We start from the raw sequence: 26,099 nt of genomic DNA on the forward strand, positions 1-26,099 counted from the left end.
CTGTCAGTTATGTCGTGATTGTCGTGCTCAAGGATTGTAGAGTGAAGAATTCCAATAGATAGCTATATGGACACCCATATCTAGGTCAGGTAGTGGTAGCTGCCATTTGGAATTATACATGTTCAATAGGAATAAAACCTGCTACATACACACACTAACTGTGTGTGAGGTTTCAGTAGATGAGTCCTTGATTCTCTGTACATCTATTGTAATTTATTGCATTAGTATCAATTGCTAAAGTTTTAAAATATCTATGATTTCTGCCAGAAATGTACATAACTAACTTCCAGCATCTCAGGATTTGTTTTTTCAGTGCAAATTTCAGGTGCTGAGTGTGTAGATTCACTTCCCACAAAGACACTTCAGATAATTCGGTAAAATGTTGCTGCAGCAGTTACTGGCCTCTGTATTCATGATCACAATACCCAACATACAGCGGTTCAGCTGCTATTCCACGTCTGTTAAAAGAAAACTTGTTTTATACCGTGCACACTTATATAAAAGGAACTAGCAGTACAAATAGTAAGATGAGACAGTGCTAGCTTTGCTTACAGAGCAAATTAGGCCTGATTAGTATGAGAACTTGTCAGTTAAGGCAATAAAATAATGGATGACTTACTGAGGGGATGAAAAGATGGCCCCATTCTGAGCTTTAAAAGTCACACTTAGATTATAAAGTATGCTACTATGTGTGGTCTAATTAGAGATACTGGCATATTAGAAAATGGTCTCAAATGCCTAACTTAGAATGAATACAAAATCTTAGGACGGGGTTCTCCATACTGTTGGAAGAGCTTCAGCATAGCCTTGCTGCCATTTGAAAACAAGCAGCATGCAGGAGAATCATGAAAACAGACCACATTTTGCCTTTACATGCAGCTTTAATTATTTTACTTTTGGCCAGATTGTAGTACAGCTGACAGTCTGGTGAACAAGACCCTGTTGCAGTATAGCATTAATGTCTGTCAGGTTCATTCGACTCCCACTCAATTCCTCTTCAGTCTTTTAAAGCTATTCTAGTTTTTGGGGCAGCAGCCTGTGCAGGAATTACTAAGGTCTTTAAAATCAGACTTGATGTTGCTGTAGATCCTTGACTTCCACATAATGCTTTATGTAGAAACTTTGTGGTAGTTAATCTTGTGCAAATAAGATGTGGGTGCAGTATGGGTTAAAGTTTGGGGATGGGAAGTGGTAGCATTTATAATCTCTGCTAAAATGATAAATGGTTCAGTATTTAATTTTGGCATCTAAATTAAGCTTCAAAGCTACAGTGAAAGGAATGGGGTAGTCAATACATCAATCAAATATTGAACACCTCTATGGCAGGTTTAATTCATTCTGCACTGACATCTTCTAGATAAAAGGCATGGCTCTTATCTCCCAACTCTGTGTGGAATGTGGGTTTAACTATTCTGCTGCCAATCCTACAGCCCCATTGACTACAGCAGTAGCAGCTGGGCTTGTGTTTTCCTACAGAGGGAGTTACAGCTGTGGCTCTGAACAGTCACCATTACCCTCTATCACCACTGCACTAGCAGTAACAGGGGCCTTGGTATGGAGTTTTTCCTTTTGTTTGAGGTGGGTAGGGCACTGAGTGCCTTCAAGATACTGGCTTGCTCCAGCCTCAGCACTACACCAGGTCACGTTCTGAATAAGGGCTACAGCTTTTTCTTTTTAACTGAAGAGTCAGATGGTAATGCAGCCACCCAGAAAGTGCAGTAACAGTAAATACCTAGAAACTGCCTCAATTAAATCCCTGGTTAAGAGCATTTACAATGGTATCTTTACTATTAGGAATTGTCACGTCCTCCTCCCTCCAGCACTGTGCCATCTCAGCATGACGGTTAGTGGTAGAGTTTAAATTTGTTTAGATCATTTACATGGAGAAATAGTTCTGAGTAACCTCTGCATAATCCCCATTGTGGGATGCACCACCTGGCTCTGAGCTTCAGGCATGCTCTGTAAAAGCAGTCTGTGAGGAGAAGATTCAGCACAAGGTTATAAGAAACTAGGTAAGCCCTTGCCACCTCGGTTCCATTCTCAGGCTAGCTGCAAGTATGGCACCTTCCCTCAAGGCCTGGAAAGCTTTTCCGTTTTCCCCCCACCCACCCCTACACAGACAGCTAGAGTAGCCCAGAAGTGATGCATTAGCAAAGACATCTCAAGAACCACAGAAGGGCAGCTTCAGTCCACAACTCCTTATTGCAACAGGGTGAACAGGCTCACAGACACTGCCTTTTGGGAGTTTTTGTTTGAACCTCTTAGATGCAAAGACACTGCTGGAAGGATAGGTTAGTCTACTTAAGTGCTTAGGTCCTAAAAAACTAGACTATCCTCACCTAGTTTGGGTCCCTAAATCTAATCTACCTCAAGAAAGGAAAGTTTCAGCAGGTCCCACCTCTCATAGGCAGTGTGTAACTTAGGGCTACACACAAGAACTTTGATCTTCCACACACACTTCCTTTTCAAGATGATGAGTTTTTTGGAACGGGGAAAGGATAGTGGTAGTTTTTCCTTTGTGTTCACAGTTGGTTCATCCCCAGCAGGCAGGGGCTGGGGTTTGGATTCGGGTACGAGAAATGCTGGGATCAAAATATAACCCAAAAGGAGGCATCTCACTCTTCACTAGTCCTGCTGTTGACAAGTGGCTTTGTCTAAAATAAGATCTCTCAAGGTGAGGATTTGTATGCCAGTAAAATCCACATAGGTCTGGAAAAGGAGGTAGAATCTAATGCACAATTGCTACTGTTGACACAACCCAGCAAGAGAATGAAGTTCACTTCATCTATGACACTTCCGCAGAAGTTTCATCTATGCCAACAGGTGATACATTAGAAAAATATAAGTTCAGGTAAGTTTCTGTCCTTATCCACCCAGCCTTAAAAAATGACAAGTTTCTCCAAACTCCAGTTTCTTGTTGCATTTGTTATCTCCTAGAACAGGGATGGGCAAACTGCAGCCCGTGGGCTGGATCCAGCCCCTCAGTGCTTTGGATCCAGCCCATGATATTGCCACCCCTGTGGTGCCATGGGCCCTACGCCACTCCCGGAAGCAGTCAGCACCACATCCCTGCGACCCCTGGGGTGGGGGGACAGAGGGCTCTATGAGCTTCCCTTGCCTATGGGTACCTCCCCCAAAGCTCCCATTGGCCAGGAACAGGGAACCATGGCCAATGGGAGCTGTGGGGAGAGGTACACGGAGCCCTCTGCCCCAGCTTCCTCAGGGCCATGATGCTGGCTGCTTCCTGTAGTTTGCCCTGACTCAGATGTGTGCTGCTGCCACCCCGGACTCGCTCCAGGTAAGTGGTGCCAGGCTAGAGCCCGAACCCCTCCTGCAGCCCAGCCTCCTCGTACACCCCGCACCCATCCTCTGCCCTGAGCCTGCTCCCACACACCTGCCCCAGCCTGACATTCATGGCCCTGCATGCCATTTCCCCACCCAGATGTGGCCATCAGGCCAAAAATTTTGCCCATCCCTGTCCTAGTGTGTGTGTGTGTGTGTGTGTGTTGTAAAGAGAAATGGTCAATCTATGGCCATGCTATGCTGAAGATAATCCAGTTTGAATATACAGTTCATTTCTCCCTCATCCCTTATCTTCAGTCTCTCTTACAAGACCCTGCTCAGAGCAAAGGTGGGATTCATTATTAATGAGCGGCACCATAGATCTTCGGAAGAAAGGCATTAAGGCCATCATTTAACTAAAAGCTCTTTAAAAACATTTAGTTAACCTGGTGGAAACCCTTCTCTAACCCTTCAACTTGATTTGTTTAAATGAGTGTTCAAATAAGTGTCTACACAAGGGTTTGCATGAGGTTAAGTGTTTTTAAATTAATTTCAGGTTAAGCTAGTGCAACAGTGCATTTAGACTGGGCCTAATGTATGGCACTACTTGTCCAGAAGAGACTCTTTCTGGTATCAAGTTCCAGCTGCGGGCTGTAGCTTCTGTTATCCCTGTCTTCTCTCAGAGAGATTAGTTGGGGCTTTTCCCCTTTTTTAAAAAATGGTATTCTTTCAGCAGTCAGGCCAGCTTACTGAAAGGACCTGGACTGTTGCGGTGGAGACAATCATTTCTAAATCTTGCCATTTGGATAATCTACTGTAGTTTTATGCTAGGTATTGGCTGTGGTGGCTGCATATCATAAGCAGCAGGTACTAGTTGTTTCTGTCCCTCAATAGGTAAGTAAGAGTCTGAATCAGCCATAAAAAGGTTTAGAAATACCTGGAAATAATGTGCAGTGTATTTCAATCCCTAGATTTGTAGATAAATAAGGCAGCTACTGATCATCTTTCAGCAGGTCTATGTTGGACTTAGCATTCTTTTCAGAGGAAAAATGTCTGGACATTGTCAAGACACACTTGTCCTGAATTAGAACCCTCAGAGCAGGGAGCTCTCTCTTTAGCCCCATGACCTCGGCTGAGTGTTTGGTAGCCTGAAGGAGTGTTTGTACAGACCCAATAGGTATGACTTTTCTAGAAAGCTCAGGAAACTCAGTGCATTTGACAAGTGTGACTATGCAGAGGTACCACTAATGAATCCTGGAGCTGAGGGTTACTCTAACTCCTGCTATCTTACCTGAGCATACGACAACGATGCTTCACCAGTCTGTTATAGGCATCCTGTATGTTAGTTACATTTTCACTGCTCCAGAGCCTCTCCCCAACAGCACTGGCTCGAGGCCTGTAGAAAGAGATTCAATTCAGTCTAAGAATTTATTCTATATCCCAGAATAGAATGAATTTAATAGTGGGGCTTGACCCCAGAGGAAACAGTTTTTTACCACTGACCAATATTAGCAACAAACAATGCTACAAAGCACTGCAGTGCCCTCAACATCCTCATAACACTTGCAGGTCTGCACTGACCATGATTAATCAAATCTCATGCTGAAGCATCTGTAGAGATTAAGATGCATTTTTTTCTCTGATGCACAATTGGCTAGATGGAGGCTGGGTTTTTTACCCTTCCTCTCAAGTATCAGGGACTGGCCACAGTTGGAGACAGGACATCTGAGAGAGTGAGTCAGTGCTCTGAGGTGATACAGAGAATCCTCCTTTTCTTTAATGCTTAGCTGGTGAGTCCTGTCCACATGCTTATGGTCAAACTGATTGCCACATCTGAAGCAAGAAGGAATTTTCTCCCAGGTCAGACTGGCAGGGACTTGGGGGATTTTCACTACCTCTGCAGCATGGATCACCTGCTAGGATCAGCCGGGCATCTCACCTAATCCATCCCTGGGATTAATGGCACCTCAGTCTCTCTTACTCTGCCTGTGGCACACAACAATTTAGTCTGAGGACAAATACTGTGTTGAGCAAAAATTATTGGGCAACAGTGAAATGTAATGTAATGGCCTGTGATATGTAAATCAGACGAAGAGATAATGCTCCCTTCTGGTTTTAAATTCTAAATAGATTATGGGATTAATTCAATCCCATAACGGTTAACATTTTCCAAAAAATCTGAAAGTGATCAAGAAGTTCTATACCATAATCTTGGTGTGAGGTTAGTTGCATCCACAAATTCTCCCCAAAGGCAGGCTTCTCCACCTATCACCAGCTTTTTCTGCTTTTCACACCCTGTATTCAAACCACAAAAATGGTTAATTTCCATGCTAAATGCAGTTGACAGGCAGCTGCCATAACCTTCACCTTTGATAGCTGAATGTAGATTTCAAAAAACCTAATGTGCACATTTTAAGCATATCGTAGACATTAGAAGTTTAACACAGTCTAGGGTAGGATCACAAGCTTAGCATGAACTAAATGAAGTCTTACATGTTAGTTAATGATTCAATATGGCTTCAGTAACTTTTGTTTCTTGAAGTGCACTTAAGTACCAGTAGGTATTTATGATCACATAAAAAGTGTAGGAAGTTAAGCATATGGATATGGAGACTGCAACAACTATGAAAAGCAGTTACCTTTTAAAAAAAAACTAATTATTTGGGCATTGTGGTTCTCTTATGATGACTTTTGTATTGATCGGGGGATAGTTCAGTGGTTTGAGCATTGGCCTGCTAAACCCAGGGTTGTGAGTTCAATCCTTGAGGGGGCCACTGAGGGATCTGGGGCAAAAAATTGGTCCTGCCTAGTGAAGGCAGGGGGCTGGACTCAATGACCTTTCAAGGTCCCTTCCAGTTCTAGGAGTTTGGTATATCTCCTATTATTATTATATTTTTATATTGTATTAGTGACCTAGAAAAAGAGGCACCTGGACACCTCCCCCCCGCAGCCTTCAGAGCCTAAGCCACAAATCAAAGTGCACACAGAAAAGCCACATACAAGTAGTTATCCAAATAGAAATGAGTAATTTAAATGCAGTTTAACAAACCAGGGAAGTTGAGTGGCTCAACGCTGTAGTATTTCTTCCAGTCCTGTCCGTAACTAATATAGTCTAGGTACCAGGGGGCTGCCAGAATAGTGGTGAACCCAGCTCCTGTTACACGGCTTAGTTCTGCGGTATACAAACTCCCTATCCACACTTCAACTATTGTGTCAGGTTTTATCTAGAAAAATAAGAAAAACACACTAACGTAAGTAAATGGCTACACATGATTTTGCAATTAGTTTCATCATTGAACACCTGAGTCTAGTTCCAAACAAAGGGTTTGTTTTAGTAAAACCAGTATTTCAAAGATGGCAGATTTCCATTCTGTATTTTTTCTAAAGAAATGAGAGTATTCTCTAAAATTAAGTTCTTGGACTTGGTATATCAATGATTTTTTTAAAATATATGTTCCAGATTTCATTTTGTTATAATCTCTTTTAAAAGTAAATGCCTTAGGGTTGCTCTGGATGAAATAAAAAGCAGCTTATCAGTAAACTTTAACTCCTAGTTCAGATATCAGAACTATTCCAATGTAGTTTCAGAGTACAAAATTATAGATCACCGAGCCCAGGACAAACAGATTACTCTATGGACTTTCCCACCCATGTCAAGAAGTTCTGAAGTCATTAGGACTATCAGTTTCAAATCAAGTGCAGTAGAAAGAAGCTTGGTAAAGTTCCTAGCATTTTAACTCTGGGGAGCAGTGGGGGCAAAAATCCTAACTGGCTTCAAGCTGAGCATGATAAGTTTATGGAGGGGATGGTCTGATGAAACTGCCTACAACGGCATGTAGCAAGTCTGTCCAGTGGCTGGTGATGAGACACTAGATGGGAAGAGCTCCGAGTTACCATAGAGAATTCTCTCTCAGGTGTCTGGCTGAAAGGTCAGGGTCTAACTGATCTCTATATTTGGAGTCAGGAAGGAATTTTCACTGGATCACATTGGCAGAGAACCTGGGAGTTTTTCACCTTCCTCAGCAGCATGGGGCATAAGTCACCTGCAGGTTATACTAGCGTAAATGGTAGATTCTGTGTAACTTGAAGTCTTTAAGTTGTAATTTGAGGACTTCAGTAACTCAGCCAGCGGTTAGGGGTCTATTACAGGAGTGGGTGGGTGAGGTTCTGTGACCTGCCATGTGCGGGAGGTCAGACGACATGATTATGATGGTCCTTTCTGATCTTAAAGTCTATGAATCAAGTTAGGCTCCAATTCTGTAAAGTTTCAGCACCTTTCCAATCCCATTGGTGTCAGCAAACTACTCACATGCCTAAACCTTTGCAGGATCAGAGACTTGTTTAACCAAGGCATTTTTGCAAGCCTACTGCAGTCCTGTGCTGTTAAGTGATTTGTCCATTTGTCAGATCTTACCTTTACTCCTTTATCAAACACCTCCTGCCAGACTATGTATCCTTTGTTAGCTGAGGAAACAATATCCAAGATTCTAGAATTTTAAAATAAAAAAAATAGGATTATAGTTAAGAATTAAGACCTGTTACTGTCAATCACCTCATTTTACTGCAGAAATACTGAGCCTGTGTGATGTTTATGCTGAAACAGGTTCTCAGCCCACTGTGCAGTGTTGTGGAAGGCCTAAGAGAAAGCCTGATCTTTGCATTTCTTGTCCTTCACCCATCCACCTTACACAAGACACCAGTTCTAAGAATCAGATGAAAGGGAAGTGGCCATATGGTCAGGAAATTCATGAGCATTAATGCAAACTGGTGACTCTAGCCAGAGATTCACTGCTACAAAGGGGTGTGGTTTTAGTTAAGAAAAAAAAGGGAACAAGTTAGCTCAAAAATGTTGAGGGAGACAAAGGTTACACCTGGGTCCTTCTACCAAAATTTTAAATAGTCAACTCTGGTTAAGACATTTGAATGACAAGACACATCTTATATATGTATTTAGAGCATGCTTATCACTAGCATGCAAGCACCTGAATGTTAATGCTGCACCACACCACAAAGTTGTAAGTTTCATACTCCATGTCTGAAAAGGAAAAATATGGGTGTTCTCGTAATTCAGCCTCCCTCCACTCCATCACACATGCACTCTAACAAACTAGGTGTTTTTAGGGCTGATAGAATTTGAGGATGGGGTAAAGGACGGGGAAGAAAGCTTTATTAAATATGCTGGCGAGAGTGAAAAACAACTTACTTCTGAATATAGTAAGATTCCAGTTTAGCATAGTCAATGCCAAATCCTTGCTGCTTCATAAACTCTGTCACATCAGGGTTAGATTTCCTTAAAATTGGAAAATATTAGCAGTGTTATTCTGATTCCTTACAAAGATTCCCAAACCCAGTTTCCAGTAATGTAAGTTTTACTTAGCACAAGACCGCTTGCTATGTGTTATAAAGGGATATCGGTAGCAGTAAGTGCATGAGATGAGGCAAAACTTAAATGTCACAACCCAGAGAAAAGCAATTGCCTTTCACAGAGAACTTTAGTAATTCAAAACTTGAACTTTGAGTTTTGTTCCAAATCAGAACAAAACCAAAATTCTCTGAAAGGAATGGATTCCCAGCTCTGGGGCAATTCATCTGGCAGGCTGTCCAGAAGCCCTGGGGTCTCCTTCTCCAAGGCAGTCTGGCTGGGAGGTGCCAAGGAACAGGGTGGAGCAGCAGGTAGGTAGATAAATCTAAATCTTTTCTAGGTTAGGCATAAATTGATCAAGTTGATATTTTAAAATATGTATGAAGTGTTAAATTACTAGTACAGTCTTGGATAACTAATTTCTTTTCAGAACTTTCCCTACTCCATTTCCCCAATTCTAGGAAGACTCTAGTAAAGCCCGTTGAAAAAATTTCAGTGGAATTTGCCAATTTGTCAAAATTGAAACATTTCAGACAGTTTGATTTCAACATAGTTCCACTGGAACCATGCCTGTAAGGCAGGTTTCAGAACCTAATTTCTGTATCAACAGTCACTCCTCCTACTTACAGACTCCCCAAAATATTCAGTGCTCACTGCCATTTAAAGTAACTTAAACAGCGGCATGCTGTTAGTTTGCACTATCGGTACTATTGTCCTTTTAAACCCAGTTGGGCAGGTGGAGGAAAGGCAGGTTTTTAAAGAAAAAAGTCCATTTATTTAAGAAGAGGCTGCTTTTCAGTTTTTATAATGCATTAAGATTTCAATTTTTTGGATTAGATGAGTTATTTCATATACCACTTTTCTGCAAGGCTGTAGCTCCCTTTTAACCTATTAGTTTTACAAAGGCATCTTTCAACTTTAATGTTACTTTGAATGTTTTAATCAAAACAACCATCCATGCTAAATAGAATTAGCCCCACTCTAGTCTCTTCACTTCCTAGAAGTTGCAAGCACTTCTCCCTATAATGCATCTTGTTACATAGCTATGATTAGAAGAAACCTCAAATCATGAGGCCTCACCCTTACATCAACCAGGAAAAGCCGCATTACTTTCCATATGCATCACTGAACTGAATGCCGTAATTGCTGACATTAGGTAGATTATAGATGCACCAGCCTCTATGCTTTGAACTGTCACCTCATACCAACAAGTGAAATCCACTTCATCTCCTCCCAAGTGGATGTAGGCATCAGGAAATACACCGCTAATTTCTTTGAAGAGGTCAGTCATGAAATGATAAGTTGTATTCAAAATGGGGTTTACAGGTCCATAAGAACCACTCCGGTGCTCTCCATTGAAACATGGTGTGAGAAGGTCTTTTTGACCTAATAAAAGAAGCAATTAAGAGGATAAAAGAACTAGTAGTTCTGTGTATTAGACAAAATGCTTTACAAACATTCAGAGTAGCAGCCGTGTTAGTCTGTATCCGCAAAAAGAACAGGAGTACTTGTGGCACCTTAGAGACTAACAAATTTATTTCAGCATGAGCTTTCATGAGCTACAGCTCACTTCTTCGGATGCATAGAATGGAACACACAGACAGGAGATATTTATACATACAGAGAACACGAAAAGGTGGAAGTATCCATACCAACAGGAAGAGTCTAATCAATTGAGATGAGCTATCATCAGCAGGAGAAAAAAACTTTTGAAGTGATAATTAAGATGACCCATAGAAGGTGTGAGGAGAACTTAACATAGGGAAATAGATTCAATTAGTGTAATGACCCAACCATTCCCAGTCTCTGTTTAGGCCTGAGTTAATTGTATCTAATTTGCATATTAATTCAAGTTCAGCAGTCTCTCTTTGGAGTCTGTTTTTGAAGTTTTTTTGTTGCAAAATTGCCACCTTCAAGTCTGTCACTGAGTGCTTAGAGAGGTTGAAGTGTTCTCCCACTGGTTTTTGAATGTTATGATTCCTGATGTCAGATTTGTGTCCATTTATTCTTTTGTGTAGAGACTGTCCGGTTTGGCCAATGTACATGGCAGAGGGGCATTGCTGGCACATGATGGCATATATCACGTTGGTAGATGTGCAGGTGAACGAGCCCCTGATGGCGTGGCTGATGTGATTAGGTCCTATGAGGGTGTCAGTTGAATAGATATGTGGACAGAGCTGGCATCGGGCTTTGTTGCAAGGATAGGTTCCTGGGTTAGTGTTTATGTTGTATGGTGTGCAGTTGCTGGTGAGTATTTGCTTCAGGTTGGGAGACTGTCTATAAGCGAGGACTCGCCTGTCTCCCAAGATCTGTGAGAGTGAGGGATCATCTTTAAGGATAGGTTGTAGATCTTTGATGATGCGCTGGAGAGGTTTTAGTTGGGGGCTGTAGGTGATGGTTAGTGGCCCAACAAAGAAAATAACAGAACGCCTGTATGTATAAATATCTCCTGTCTGTGTGTTCCATTCTATGCATCTGAAGAAGTGAGCTGTAGCTCACAAAAGCTCATGCTGAAATAAATTTGTTAGTCTGTAAGATGCCACAAGTACTCCTGTTCTTTTTACAAACATTAGCGCTCTCAAGACTGGTTTAAGTATTATTCCTACTTTATATAATCAGCAAAAGAAGAAGAAGAGTGTTAAATGACTTGCCCAAGACCACAGAAGGAGTTTGGGTCAGGATGAGAACTCAGGACTTACTGATGCCCAGTTTAATGCCTAAAATATTTACAGACCATGCTACCATCTGGGAAACTGGATTCTGATGCATCCCTGGAAGATTAGAGCTCTGCAAATCCGCTTTGTATCCACGTCCGCTTCAGACCATTTGTGGATACAAATTTTGTATCTGTATAGGGCTCTGCAGCACACAGTCACTGGAACAGAGTGGCTGTCACACAGCCAGCAGGCTCCAGCTCAGCTCTCTGAATCACGCAGCAGCGTGCTGGGCATTCTGGGAGTTATAATCCCTAGCTTGCTCAGAGGGAGGAGGTAAACTACAACTCCCAGAAGGGAGTGAGCCCAGTGCTATTTTGAAGGTGAGGCTGTTCTTTAAACAAGCAGGCGGCAATGGCTGCATGCATTAGAGCCACTGCAACTGCGCAGGCATGTCCACGCCCCCTCACGGGGAGGGCAGCATTGCATAGAAGGTCCCAGAATTGTAGCCTCCCTGCCTGCAGCAGGGAAGGAGGTGGAGCAGGCAGGACGTCTCTGGGGAGAAGTTGGGGGCAGTTGGGGGCTTGACACAGCCTTGTGTCCCTGCTGTGCAGTGACCTGTGGAGCTGTTTAGAGCCCCGCAAGTCCGCAGATATGACAATTTTTGAGGATCGCGGATTGGATGTGGATACATGTTTTTGTATCTGCGCAGGGCTCTATGGATGGGAAGTGCCACAATGAGTCTAGGAAGGAAGCAAAGGCAATGGTGGGTTTTCAAGAGGACATCTTAGAAAGCTGATTTCAGATCACAGGTTCCCATCCACACTTTTCTTTGCAGCTCTAAAAATTCAATATAGGAAAAAAAGCTCCCCATGCCTTCCGGACCCATCCCACTAGTAACTAACTTTGCTACTCTGAAAGTCTACATACATGCCAATACAACGCACAGGAAAACACCTCTACTGAGCAACTAGGGAAAGAGAGAAAAGGAGAGCAAACATTTTGCAGGACTGCCACCTCCTGAGTCACCAAGTCAAGAAGGATCAGCTTACATGAACTAAACTAGGATACGAGTTGTGAAAATTAATATTGTACACTAATTTAGGAGAGGTCTCCTTGTCACCTACCTGTCCTAAGAACACCTTCCTTGCAGAAACCAATGCAAAGTTATGTGGAAAATGTCAATATTAAGACAAGGTAAAAAGCAATGGCTATTTCATTATATCTATTTTGTACCCTCCCTATTTCTTCTCCCTGACTGTAGGATTTTTATACCAACTTTCTTCTTTTTGCCTGGACACCCACCGTTTTTAAATCACTATGTTACTTTACAGTTTGGTTCTGGCCTTCTGTCACTTCTCCAGAACTGTATGGTCATCTGCAAATCTGATCACAATTGATCAAACAAACAGACACTCAGCAGGTATATTTAAACAAACACCACACCTCACAACCACCCACCAAACAAGACACTTCTCCTTCCACCCACCTTTCCCTCTGGGGAGAGGATAAGAGAATAAACAACACATGACAGATGCGTAGTCACGTTGTTTAATGCACTACGGGAAGGTGTTCAGATGCTCTGGTGATGATTGCAGTACAAAAAACCTATACAAAATAGACACTAGGGGAACAGCAAGTGGTATGGCCTCCTCCAACAATTCTAGATAATCTCAATGCCCTGTACAGTATTGGTTTTGATATCTTATTTTACAGTGTTACTCTGGTGTTTGCCACCCCCAACTTCTGCAAGTGACCTATGTCACTGTCATCTATGCTTTGGTAGAATATTGTGTTATTGGAAAAATGTGACTTCTCCTATAGAACTGTGGTATGGTAAAACAGACTGTCCTTGTAAAGGAAAAGCTTTCACACCAAATACATACCCAACAGAAGTGGCAAAAAGGGGACAGGTATTTAGAAATGTGGTCACCCTTTTTAATGCAGTCAGAGGAGGAAGGCTCCCCAGCAAGTAAGCTAGAATCTTTAGTCAAGTTCTTTAAATATTAACCTGATCCCAAATAAGTAATATATGATGTATTAGGTTAACATTTCATTGTAACTCTGCCTTAATAAGAAGTTCAAAACAACAAAGTGAGACTCCACTCCTCACTGTAATTGCATTCCACAAGCTGAATCAGCTTCTTATCTCCATCATTCTAACAGCAATTGGACTAGAACATGTCATGATGAGTCCTGAAAATTCTAACACACTCAGATAATGAAATAAATACAGCTGCATTTATGTGCTTTCCTATGCCCACACTTGTGCATATCCACACTGCAAGGAAATGAAAGCTCAGCATGTACCTAACATATTATTTCAATTGCTTCCAATGTCACTGTTTTTCAAACAAAGGGAATGATCTTCACTGAATCCATCTCAGGGCTTTTATCATTCTTCTACCTCTCACTGAAAAGAGTTTCAAAATCTTCATAATGTGCTTTAAGCATGGGTAGTAATTCATATAGTCACATTACTCTGTGCCTCATTTTATTACAAGCATTAACCTTTGTAACCTTGTTAGAGAGACATGGATCTTACCTTTCCCCCAAGATTGTGTATGTCCCGGGCTATCAAACTCTGGGATAACCCTAATACCTCTTAACCGAGCATAGTCAATCACCAGACGAACATCAGTCGGAGTATAGATGTGATCATAGGAATAAGAGCCCTGTGAAATGTTCACATTTAAAGAGAATGTTTATGAAATATACAAGGAACTTGCAAAAAAAAAATGGTATTGAAATTCTGGAACCCCTTCAGTTCAGATCGAAAGCAAGTCACAAATGTGTAATTACACCAGGGATAATTATGGTCCAATAAATCTGGCAGCCCAGCCCTGGGAGAACTGCATTTTTATCCAACAAGAATGAATGATCTGCACTTGGAGAAATTTATTCTGTCCTAGATCTTGCTTAATAAAGGAAATTTCCAGTGACAAAAAAGTCTGATTGAACAAGCTAGTTCCTCTAAGGGTAGGTTTACACTTACCTTCCGGGTCGACGCGGTGAGTTCGAACTATCGTATCTGATCTAGACGCGATAGTTCGAACTCCGGAAGCGCTGCGGTCGACTCCGGTACTCCACCACTGCAAACGGCGGTGGCGGAGTCGACGGGGGAGCCGCGGAGTTCGACCCCGCCGCGTCTGGACGGGTGAGGAGATCGAACTAGGGTATTTCGAATTCAGCTACACTATTCACGTAGCTGAATTTGCGTACCCTAGTTCGACCCCCCTTCTTAGTGTAGACCAGGCCTAAGAGTCATGGGGTTGACAAAGTACAAAGTCATTGTTTATTAGACTTCTCCCCACATCCACCTGATCATACCAGCATTACTGGTTCTGAAACATTATGGGCCCTTTGGCTGGCCACGCAAAAGACCAAATTAATGGAAAAGGCTGATTGAGTTGAGAGGTGGAGTCAGTTTGAAGTTACTAGGTCTCTGGTTGTCAGTTTTTATCTGCTGCCTGATTTGAAACCCCAGTGTCCATTTTATGGTGCTGAGTTTGAGCACTGTACTGTCCCCCCAGCTGCAGCTTGAAAGTGACAGGAGCCTCTCCCAGTTATTGACTCGGTGTAGCACATGCTAGTCACAAAGTGAATTCTCAACGGACAACAACATAACCCTTCGTGGCTATCAAACAGGAACTTAAGCCTCAGAGTTCTAGCCAAATGGTGACTCAACTGCAGAAACAGGCATTGAAAAAAATGCAACTAGTCATTAAGGCAAAATGCTCTCCCTCCCACAGCCTGCAGGTTGGAAAGAGGCAGGACAGACTGTCATTGACCCAAGTGCACCATATGGAATCCCCACCTTGATTTTAAATAAGTTCTTCAAACCTCTACCCGAAAGCCATTGGATTTTTGATATGAAGAGATATATTTGTCGTGCTTAGGCTCAATAGGATGGAATTCCAATAACGGAGTAATCCAACAAAATTTAAAATTTGGCCAAATTTTTGTGTTGTAGTGCATAGAGCAGAACCTCACTACTGATAAGGTGACCCACTGTGAATTAGTGACTAACCAGCATAATGATGTATACTAACGAGTGTCATTTAAGACTTTCATAGTATGCTATGAATATTCTGTAGTATATTTTGGAACATTAATCAGTACGAGATCTCACTAGTGGCTCTGCTTGTTGGATCATAGAAGACTGCAGAGAAGTCACTGGCATATGCAAATTATGCATGACTGGCAAGGCTTATGCTTATCTTCCAGAAACTAGGTGAAAACTGTGTATGGTGCAAGACCACCTTCATTTACTGGGCTATGCCTGTGGTGCTGCAGATGCCTGCCGAACTTAAGGTAACACTGACAAAAAACAAACAAAATCTCTTTTCAAGGCCAGTTGAGAAGCTAGATGTACCACTTATACTGTTCACATGCTGTGACCCTAGGCACTCCTGTACTCACACTTTACACACTAATGCAATAATATTTGTACAAAATATGCCTTGGAAGGTATCACATGAAAACTACCACCACGCTGGTTATTAATATTGTTGTAAAATGCCTGTGTGTTCACATGTAAGGTTAAGTTATGAATTCCCTTTATATTATGTTACTAGAACATGTTTAAGACAGACAGCTGGGCCTAGGTAAAGGTGATAAGCAGGTCTGTTCGTAGACAAAAGAAGGTGGCTCACATCCCAAACCAGGTGGGGCCCAAGTTCAATGGACTATTCATTTGTATGAGAGGCTGCAGCAGGAAGAGAATTTGCACAGTAGCGGAGGAACCAACACGGAGCCTTATTTTCCAGACCTCATGGCTTCTTTAATCAGCATGAACTAATCCCATTTGTACCCTTCAAAAGAATAGATTTCAGAGGCTCACTGAACTATAAAGAGAGGGGGAGCGAACCCCTAAGTTACCCTTCACTTTCAGTCAAAGAAACCAAGTGATTTGATTTCTGTGATGGGTCCTGGCCAGGCCAGCCAGCAAAAAATTGGAAAGACGACCGTGGATGAGAGAAAACCATCTTGAACAAAGACTGTATCTTGCTAGATTAAGATTCAGACTTTAAAATGCATGTTTGCCCTTTTATTTGTTTGTAACCATTTCTGTCTTTATCCCTTATACTTGATCTCACTTAAAACCTCTTTCTTTCTGTTAATAAACTTGTTTTACTTTAGTCCAACCCATCCCAGGGCTGCATTTGAATTTAAGTTACTGTTAACTCCAGTTAAAGCAACAAGCTGCTGGGCTTTTGTTTTTGTAAAGGAGCAACAGACCTATAACTAAGGCTGTGTGCCTATCACGGAGGTCACGGATTCTGTGACTTTTGCAGCAGCCACTTCTGGGGCAGTCTTGGGCTACCGCGCCCCCGCCTCCCAGCAGCAGCAGTAGTTTGGGTGTGGAAGAGGGCTGGGAGATGGGGTGCGCCACTTACCTCAGGGGGTTGTTTGGGTTGCCCCTGCCTGCCAATGGGAGCTGCGGAGCTGGTGCTAGTGACAGGGGCAGCGCGCGGAGCCCCTTTGGCCTTCCCTCCCTGTAGGAACTGCAGGGACATGCCAGCCGCTTCCCAGAAGCTGTGTGGAGCCTGCCAGCCCTGCCAACCTTCCCTACCCCCTGCATCAGCAGGGGTCCCAGGCCACCCCAGAGCACCCACAGCACCCCCCCCCCCCAAGTTTTAGTTAGGGGTATATAGTACAAGTAATGGATAGAGAGGTCACAGGCCATGAATTTTTGTGTACTGCCCGTGACCTGTCCATGACTTTTACTAAAAATACCCATGACTAAAACATAGCCTCACTTATTACTGCTCTGTATGATCCACAAGGGGGCTGGACATTTCAGGGCAGATGGTTTGGGGGAAATTCAGGTGTGCTGGGGGTCATTTGGCTAGTAATAACCGAGGCTGGTGGAGACCGGAGTGTGGCAGTGGTGTAACAAGAAGGCTGCTGGAGTCGGAGTTGCTGAACTAGGGCTGCTTAACACACGGACACTCAGTGCATCCTTGTTGATGGCTGAAAGAGTCTGAACAGGGAGCTACAGCAGCAGAGCGTTTTGAGGCACTCAGGGTTATTGGTCAAGCAAAAATGCAGCGTCTCACTGGTCTGGGTTGAACTTCAAAATGCAACAGATCCTCTACAATAAAATATTTAGGTATTTCATGCCAAGAAATTCAAATATTACACTCATGTTTTTGACTCACCTTGCCACTCAACGCAGGGAAAGTGGCGCTCTGGTAAGGGAATGAATGATCATCTACTATGTGCCAGTGGAGAACGTTAAACTTATTAAAAGCCATGGCATCCTGTAACGAACAATGCAAGATTAACATTTTAGTTCAGTGCTTCACCTGCACTGCATCCCTGTTAGAAGGGTGCTACTTCTGGCCCTGCTCTAGGTTCGGCTGCAGTATCCTGTAGTGCCTATGGAGCATTGCAAAGTGTCCTCACCTCCTCCACTGCCACACATATTCTTGAACCCTAAATGCATTTTGTATCTGCTTTTAGGTGTTTTACCTATTGATCCTCTCTCTAGCCATCCATTGCAGGTAGTCAACCTGATTCTAGCTGACTGGCTCATAGGAGAGCAGCTGTCAAATTAAGAAACTGAAGAGTTTGAATTTCACACCAAATCCTGCAAATTCTCCATGCCGTGCTATAGTCAGACAGCATTATATCACCACCACTTCTCCCCAAATACCATGTGTTTAGATGCAAAAAGTGTGCCAAGGGATTCTACAGTCTACAGGTTTTTACGTCTCTACTTTATTTTGCATCCGACTGAATTTTAGTCTATTGTTTCCTCATCAGGGTTGGTATTCTCCCTTAGTTTACAGTTAATTTGGCAGCAATACTGGGAAATGGATACAACTGAGATTTCCCACATTAATACAGGTTCTCCATATGGAGTTGTAGTACTAAGACTAGATGTGATATATGGGACTCCCCACTTTGGGGATTATAGAAAAAAAGTTGCCATCTCTTTTTCAGGTTCTGGCTCAAGCCAAGTTAAGACCTACACCATTTGTAGTCTCTCCAAATGTATTAATGATATCCACCTTATTAATGATAGAGCAAGTATTTTAACTTAATTGGTAATTGTCTGTAATTCATTACTGGAAGATTAGTATTGAATTCAAACAGAAGTTTAGCTAGACAGATAAGAGGAAAGTTCTGCATGTTTTAAAGCAAGTAGAAAGGACATAAAAAGCAAGAAGATATTAGAGCCATAAACTTAGTGCATTTAGAAAAATATTAGGAAAGCAAGAAATATGTGGGTAAGCTTTAAGAATAACGTAAATCCTAGGACAGTCAACTTACATTTGGCTAACTATCTTAGAATGTTAAGATGTCAGCCCTTTCAGAGAAAAGAGCAACAAGTATTATTTTCACTGGAAATGCTGAAGACTATGCAGCATGAGTCTATAAATTACTGACTGTACAAACACCTGGTTTGCTGGACACAAACAGAATCCTAAAAATAAGTATTTTAGAGGTCAAACGCACACTGAGTCGACATACCAGCTGACTTAGATCTAAATGCATCAGAGTTGTTACAGGTAAACTGCAGTAAATAGTGAAAAAGACTTTAAGCACACGATTCTGTCTTAAAAAAACAAAAAAAGGCAATAAGGAATTGAGGAAGTTATATATTCTCATATTCAAAGGCTTCTCTACATGACCCCTGGTACATATTTCCTCTACCAAGTAAACCAGGTAGAAAGAGTGTGGAGGGAAAGGAGGGAAACCATATAACCCAGTGTTGCATGTGCTATAGCATAGTTATTGGCAAATATACTCCTTTCCACTACAACGTTGATCCGTTTGAAGCAGTGAACCTGAAATCTTCAAGATAGGTTTAACATCACTGCTGTTCCTTTAAATGCATTACCTTCAAAGCGTAGGCTCAACTTCAGGTTAGGTCAGAGTGAAAAAAGTCTAGTAATCTTAAAATTTGTCTACATTGCTCTACCATTTGGACTATGGGAGCGTGAACTGCAGTATGCATTAAAGTGCAACACTAACTCTCCCATTGGACACTGCAGGCGCATACTAGGCACCTTTTAGTTTGTGCCTACAGCATCCACGCAGGGGAGTGACAGTGTAGCACTTTAATGAATACAGCAGTTCATATCCCCACAGTCCAAGTAGTGGAGCCATGTAGACACAGCCTCTATATAATAGGCTGGAGAGAAAGACACACCACCCAATCTGTAAAAGCTAGGTTGTCAAGAGCATCCACATCATTCCTCAGTTGTGCAGTTAGTGGTTAGAAAAGACAGCTTGATGGGAGAAAAATGTTTTTAGGAGGCCAGAAACCATGAACTTCAATGCTGTGCCCCCATGGCTCTCTGAATACTGTGAAGAAGTCGTATTTGCAAATCAAATTACAAGATCAGCTGAAGGATCCAGGATGTTAGTGCATCAAGATTAACTTTAATTAAAACCCTTGTTGAATGTGTTAAAACAACTACATTGAAGTGGGTCACACTTTATAAAGTACAATCAGAAGGAAAGCTACCTGTCACTATTACTTAAAACAGTAATTAAGTCACTTAAAATGTGGTTTTACACCTTAATCCCATTTCATTTGTGAACCACTTTAAATATTTTTAAAAGTTTATGGTCTTTTTCATCTCTTTCCCCACCTCAACTCATGGCCAATTTCCTCTTTGTAGGATCATGATGTAGATGCAGAGGTCACTTCCTGTTTGATTAGGAAGTAAGGGCTATCAATCAACTCCTCAAAAGAGGGGGACCTGAGGCCAGGACTTCAGGGGCTTCTCCTATAGCAGCTGTCCTCTTCTTTGTATGGGGATAAAAGAAGCAACCAGGATGGGAGTAGCAGAGCAGGAAAGACGTGGACAGAAGAAACTCACTAAAATCTCAGGAATGCTTCACAAAGAGGAGCAAGTATCTTCCCTTTCAGTTGGAAGAAGTGGAGGAAGAGAGATTGTAATTTGTTCAGGGTCTTGCAATAAATCAGTATATAATAGAACCCAGATTTCCCTGTTTGAAGTCCACATATTCAAGCCACTAAACCACACTGCCCCTCCAATAGCTCTATTCCCATAGCCCTGAAGAGAGGGTCTAAATTAAAAATATTAATTCAATAAGGGCTCATTTGCCCACTCCCTTAAACAGTTAAGGGCCATACATTATCCCATCTACTACTGGGGAAATTCAGCTTGTTTGATACTACTACATGGTAAGAGAGAACTTTTGCTGCTGCTTCTCATTTTTTAAATAGTTGTTTTGGAATGTGCCTTTACCTTTGTATGCATGTAGATAGTGAACAAGTTACGCTCCCCCAGACATTTCAGTTTTCTGGTCCGTTACTGTAACCATTTGTATTTAAATAAAGTTATGAAGCATATTTGTGCCAAGTGATGTTAGTCCCTCTGTTGTAAATCTAGAGCATTTTCATCAGTCTATCCACCCCATCAGTTTCTTTTTACATTGAAATTTACAAGTTAAAGCCTGCTGTATGTCCAGACAGAGAGGAAACTAGACCAACATAGTTTTAGACACTTCTAGGCAATTCTAAGTTGCCTAGCAACTGAAATAGGCATTTGTTACTGTCTCCAGGTTTCCAGCATTAACTGCTTTCTTAACAATTAGCCACCTATGATTATTGTATAAAGTTATTGTTTTACAGTGACAGATTTACTGAATTTGTGAAGATAAGGTATATAAGAAGACCTGAGCAGACCTTTGAGGAAAAACCACTGGTTACTACAAAATGCCAACTTACCAGGTTTGTAAGAATACTTTTGAGGGGTAGAAAGTGTCTTGATGTATCCAGTAAGATTCCTCTGTGAGCAAATCTTGGGTAGTCAGTGATTTCTGATTCATTGATAAGGAACTATTACAAACAGGATTTGGAGAATTAAAAAGATGTTATTCTATAACAGATTGTCAAAGTTCAGCTACAGTGCAGTGTACAGAAATATAGCTCACATAGATAATACCTTTAAAGTTAACCAAACATCGAGAAGTCTATATTAACTAGCTTCAGGGGACCATTTAGGAAGACAAGACATCATGGGGAGGATCATCAATGCAGCCTCTAGTCTAGAAGATCTGTGGTAGTGTCTCTTAGCACTAGTAGCATGTGGTTCTATTGCTACCAAGAATGTGTTTTTAGTTAATAGCTATACTCACACTCCCATAGTCATCTTCATAGACCAACTGGCTGAAGGTTTCCAAACCTAGAAGAATCAAAGAGATTGAGGTTTGTGGAGAACAATCCAAATACTTACATCACTAAAACATGGGACCATCACCAGTTATTGTAGTTTACATAGCTAAGAAGCATGTTTCAGGCATCCTTTGAGATATGTTCTCTTCTCCACCGTATACTGCATCTCAGTTCCCTCCAAGACCCAACTTTAGTTCAGTAATTGGGAAGAGGAAACTACTAATCCTGAACATAAGGTAAATGTCTCTCCACTATTCTATGTATATTAAGTTTAAATATACTAACACTGCTCCACTGCACCAAATTAACCTTGTAAAGGAATGGAAACCCTCACACATACAGCCCTCCAGAGTAATACAGGAGGATTTCAATAAGCTTGTGTTTATGAGCCAGAAAATTCCAAGATACTGACAACTCCAATTCTATTTTCAAATATTAGCAGAGAAAAGTTACACAATGGAAGAAATTCCAGATTCAATGTGAACGCTCGTTTTCAGTTTCAAGTTTAAGAAGGATTTGGACAACATCCTTCTTCCACAAGTTATAGGAAAACAGAACCTTAAACAGCACAATAAAATCTTGATAGGTGTTTTCAGTCAAAGACATTCATTTACTAAATAAAATTCAGAGTATGCTTTTCGTAGTTCTATGGTTTTCTTGCGATGTATTTGCTTTAATTATACAAACAGGAACAAAATACTTCCCTCTACAGTAGTAAAACCCTTAGAGAGCAGCATATAAAATGTCAACTTACCTCTTAATGCACCCCAGACCTTTTCTGCCCTCAGTACTGCCACAGGTTCTGTTACACTTAACTGATCTTTGATGGAAATGGACAAAATACAAGTTATTGTCTCAACAAGATAAAATAGGGATTAGTTAACTTTAAACAAAATATAATAATGACTTTAACTGGCATAACGCTAGAAAAAGACTCTACAAATCCTAATCTTTTCTTATAACAACTTTTAACTCTGACTTCCACTGCTTTTAAGTGGTGGAGTTGTACTGTTACAACTTTGCATTCATGTATGTCCTTTTGCACATGCACTAATATATTTATTAATAATGAAAATTCATTTTGTTACTGAAAAAAACAAGTTTCACCCAATGGAAGGAAAGTAAGTAGATGTACAATGTTGCAATAAGAAAGTTATTGCAGTAAATACTTCCTATATTTCTTGAGATTTAAACACTGCAGTGTTTATGCTAAGAAAGGTTACTGCTACTGCATATGTAGTTATTTCAAGAAGGAAGTAAATCTGTAAGTAAGAAGATGTAAAACCATCCCTCCCCCACCTTCCAGAATTTGAACAGATGTTTAAAGTCTTGAATATTTCTAAATCTTGTTCTGCAGAATTAGAAATGGGGAAGTGTTAGTTACCACAGGATCTATAGCAATTATTATTAGTGGCAGAGCTACACTTGGGCAGCATGTACAATACAGACACTGTACACCCAGCTAGCAAAGGTGTAAACAACAGGGTAGACAGTGAGGCACTGCTTAGGTGAGCAGTGTCCCCCACACATCTGAACCCTAGGGTATATACCCTTCACAGCTCTCTCTGGATCAAAGCAGCGCCTCCCATGTCTATGCTGCTATTTTTAGCAGGGTAACATCCTACTGTCTCCATACTGCTGGAGCCTTTCCCCACCATAGTAAAAGACTGTAGAAGGGATAAAAGGCCCTGGCAATGGGAGCAGCAAGGAAAGGCTCCAGCTGTCAGTGCTTTTCCCCACTGCCAGAGCATTTCACAGTGACCATGGACACAACCTGCCTTTCACTGCAGCACATAGCTACGTGTACCCTATGCGCTGCCACAAGCGTGGGCAAGCGTAGACAAGGTCTAAGAGTTCCACCATTTAACCTATTTACCTGGAATGTAAACTGAAGAAGTCACTGACCAACTTAACTAGTAAGATAAGTAAAAAAATTCATCAGAGCTATAAAAGCAGCAATCAGTGTCAGGCTGCTACAATCGTGAGAGGTTTTCAAGGTCTTTTTACAGCTTGAGTGAGCCCATTGTTAGTTCCATTTGTAATAAACCTTTAAATATGCTGCTGACTATTACATTTGTGTGCTTGGAAAATAAGTGCTAGTGAGGAAATTCTGAATGGCTCTTATAGCTGATGAAGGAAAAAAGCTGACCTACAGAAAGCTGAAGTGTATGATTCAAATGGACTTTTCCTTCCTCCCCTCAGTTAGACATAGTTCATACCAGATCAGATACTCACAAGCCTCATTCGACATGATGTTGGGATAATTGTCACACTCGGAGTCTTTGGAACCAATTATGACTTGAAGCTGAAGTAATTCTGTTCCAGCAGGAAGTGTTCTTTGACCCTGATTTTGCCATTTGGAATAACCAAAGATGTACTCGTAATACCTGCACAAGAAGCAAAGCCAGAGAAGGAAGCTCTGAAGTGATTAGTGGCCTCTCCATCCCACCCTCGGTGCCCAGGACCAGTGCAATGGAGCTGGGGAAATTTTGTACAAGGAACCAGGACACAGAATTTTCAGGCTAATTCCCACCCCCAATTAGCAGCTACCCTATAAAAACAATCAGGAGAGACAGACAGTCCGGAGAGGTTTGAAGTGCAGCTCTCCCTCCCCTCCGTGGTGCTTTGCTTGCACCCAGGAGGAAGGAAGTCGCTTTCAGCGGCCCTTTGGCCGCTGGCAGGTTTATCTGCCCAGCCCATAAGTCGCTCTGCTTTTCTCCCCACAACAACGGTGAGCTGCAGGAGCGCGACCCCAGCCGGGCCATGCTGGGCGCAGACCGAGCCCCATGGCCGCCAGCCGGCCGGGCCCCTCACCTGCGGAAGGCGTCCTGCAGGAGGGCGCAGCCGGGCCCCGCCGTGGAGTTCGGGCCGTGCACCAGCTGGAAGCGGGCCGGGGCTAGCCGGAGCTGGCCCGGGAGGATGCGGAGCGAGCGGGGCAGAGGCCACAGGGAGCCGAAGGGGGACTCGCCCAGCTCCGGCTCCTGCTCCTCCAGCAGGGACTCGGGCTGCGGGGGGCGCTGGTGGAGGCTGGAGGCGGCCAGCGCCGCGGAGGCGCACAGGAGCCCCAGGAACAGCCGGGCTGGCTCCATGGCTCGGCGCTGTCCCTGCATCGTGAGCCGCCCGGGCGGGACCGGGTCAAACGAGCCCCGAGCTCCGCCTCCGACTTGTCACGAGACAGCGAGGAGGAGCCTGGCTCCCTCTGGACTGGCTGCCGGCGGTGCTGGCGGCCCGGCTCCGCCCCGTGGAGACGCTGGGGCCAAGGCCAGGGCGCTGGCTCCTTCCCTAGCTCTGGCCTGGCAGCTCCGTCCCGCTGCTCCAGGGGCCTGCGGCGGCCACGGTTGCTAACTTTCAAGGGGTAGATAAGACTCCGACTTTCACAATCAGCCAAAAATCCAGCTAATCCCATTTCAAAACAAGCCAGTCCCTGAGAACCCCAACACGCCATGTGACTAAATCCCCCTGGCGTGCAGTCTGGGACTGCGGTGGGCCCCTGTGCAATCCTGAGCCTCTTCCCCCTTATCCCTGCTTGCTGGGAGCCGATCAAAAAAAAGAGACGCTACTAGTCAACAAGCAACTTGCAACCTAATTAAGCCAAAAATAAGCCCAATTTGTGTTTTTTCCAGGGATTTGGCATGTCTGCTTCCCCGGGAGGTGTTACAAGGGCTGATCACAGGCTCCTGCCCCCATCCCCTCCTGCCAAGCTCCTGGCATCGCTGCCCATTTCTTCGGCTCTGTCCTTCCCCCAAAGCTCTGCGGGCACTGAGCCTGTGTCAGCCATTAGCCCGCTGCCAATGCAGGGCTCCATGTGGTGTCTGGCCTGGGGCACTAGGTGTCCCTTCAGCAGTGCGCACCCGCTCTGATTCGCTGCTGGGTGCTATGTTTGTCGTGGTGCTGTGTTTGTGTGAGAGTGACACATACATCCCTTTGCAAAGTGAAGTGCCTGATTTTCCTCGGGGTAGACTCTCCTGCCTTGTTCAGTGTCTCTCTGCCGTTTAAAGAAAAAACCCTGATCTCTAATACACTTTAACAAAACCATATCTCCCGCCCCAAGTGAATAGAGAGGTTGGTGGAGCTGGTTACCCCACTGCAGCCTGTGCGGAGGTGACTCCCATTTGATTTCAGCTGGAGTTACTTCTGTCCTGTGATAAAGGGACAAGGCTCATCTTTTTACTCCCTGTGTGCACACTTTGGTGTCACTTTCATGATTGTGGTGCTGTAGCACTTGCTGGGGTGAAGCCCAGATTATAGGATACCTCACAACCACCTGCCCTTAGCATGAAGAAGCCTTGTGTGTGCTGGCCATCTCCCTGTCTCTACCAGCCATTGGCAACACAATAATTCACCTCTCAGCAAATGTAGGCTCCACTGTCCTGCTACACCGCAGGCTAGCGATAGTCTCACGCTCCAACTCTAGGGTGTTCCAAGCATCTCCCTAAAGTGCCCAGCCCCGGTTCCACTGGACACTTGCAGTATTCACAGATTTGCTGCTCCCAATGAAGCAGAACACCCCAGCTTCCCAGTTCCACCTCAGATCACCATTCCGCTAGATCAGGGATGGGCAAACTATGGCCTGCGGGCCGGATCCGGCCCTTCAGGGCTTTGGATCCGGCCCGCGGGATTACCCCTGGTGGTGCTGCTC

At 43.1% G+C, this 26,099-nt stretch overlaps 1 protein-coding gene across 1 annotated transcript; it reads right to left on the reverse strand.

Moving 5' to 3' along the window:
* Nucleotides 1–191: 191 nt before the first annotated feature.
* Nucleotides 192–24,626, reverse strand: HEXB (hexosaminidase subunit beta). Its single transcript, XM_045020792.1, has 14 exons — nucleotides 24,275–24,626; nucleotides 23,696–23,847; nucleotides 22,215–22,280; nucleotides 21,424–21,470; nucleotides 21,014–21,124; nucleotides 17,463–17,564; nucleotides 13,844–13,973; nucleotides 9,850–10,030; nucleotides 8,486–8,572; nucleotides 7,697–7,769; nucleotides 6,332–6,506; nucleotides 5,487–5,577; nucleotides 4,574–4,678; nucleotides 192–458 (listed from the first exon to the last, which is right to left on the reverse strand). Exons 1-14 carry the CDS (start codon nucleotides 24,568–24,570, stop codon nucleotides 395–397), a joined length of 1,680 nt encoding a protein of 559 aa, XP_044876727.1. The 5' UTR covers nucleotides 24,571–24,626; the 3' UTR covers nucleotides 192–394.
* Nucleotides 24,627–26,099: the final 1,473 nt, after the last annotated feature.

Source organism: Mauremys mutica, chromosome 6 (genome assembly GCF_020497125.1).
Source record: "Mauremys mutica isolate MM-2020 ecotype Southern chromosome 6, ASM2049712v1, whole genome shotgun sequence".
Lineage (NCBI taxonomy): Eukaryota > Metazoa > Chordata > Testudines > Geoemydidae > Mauremys > Mauremys mutica.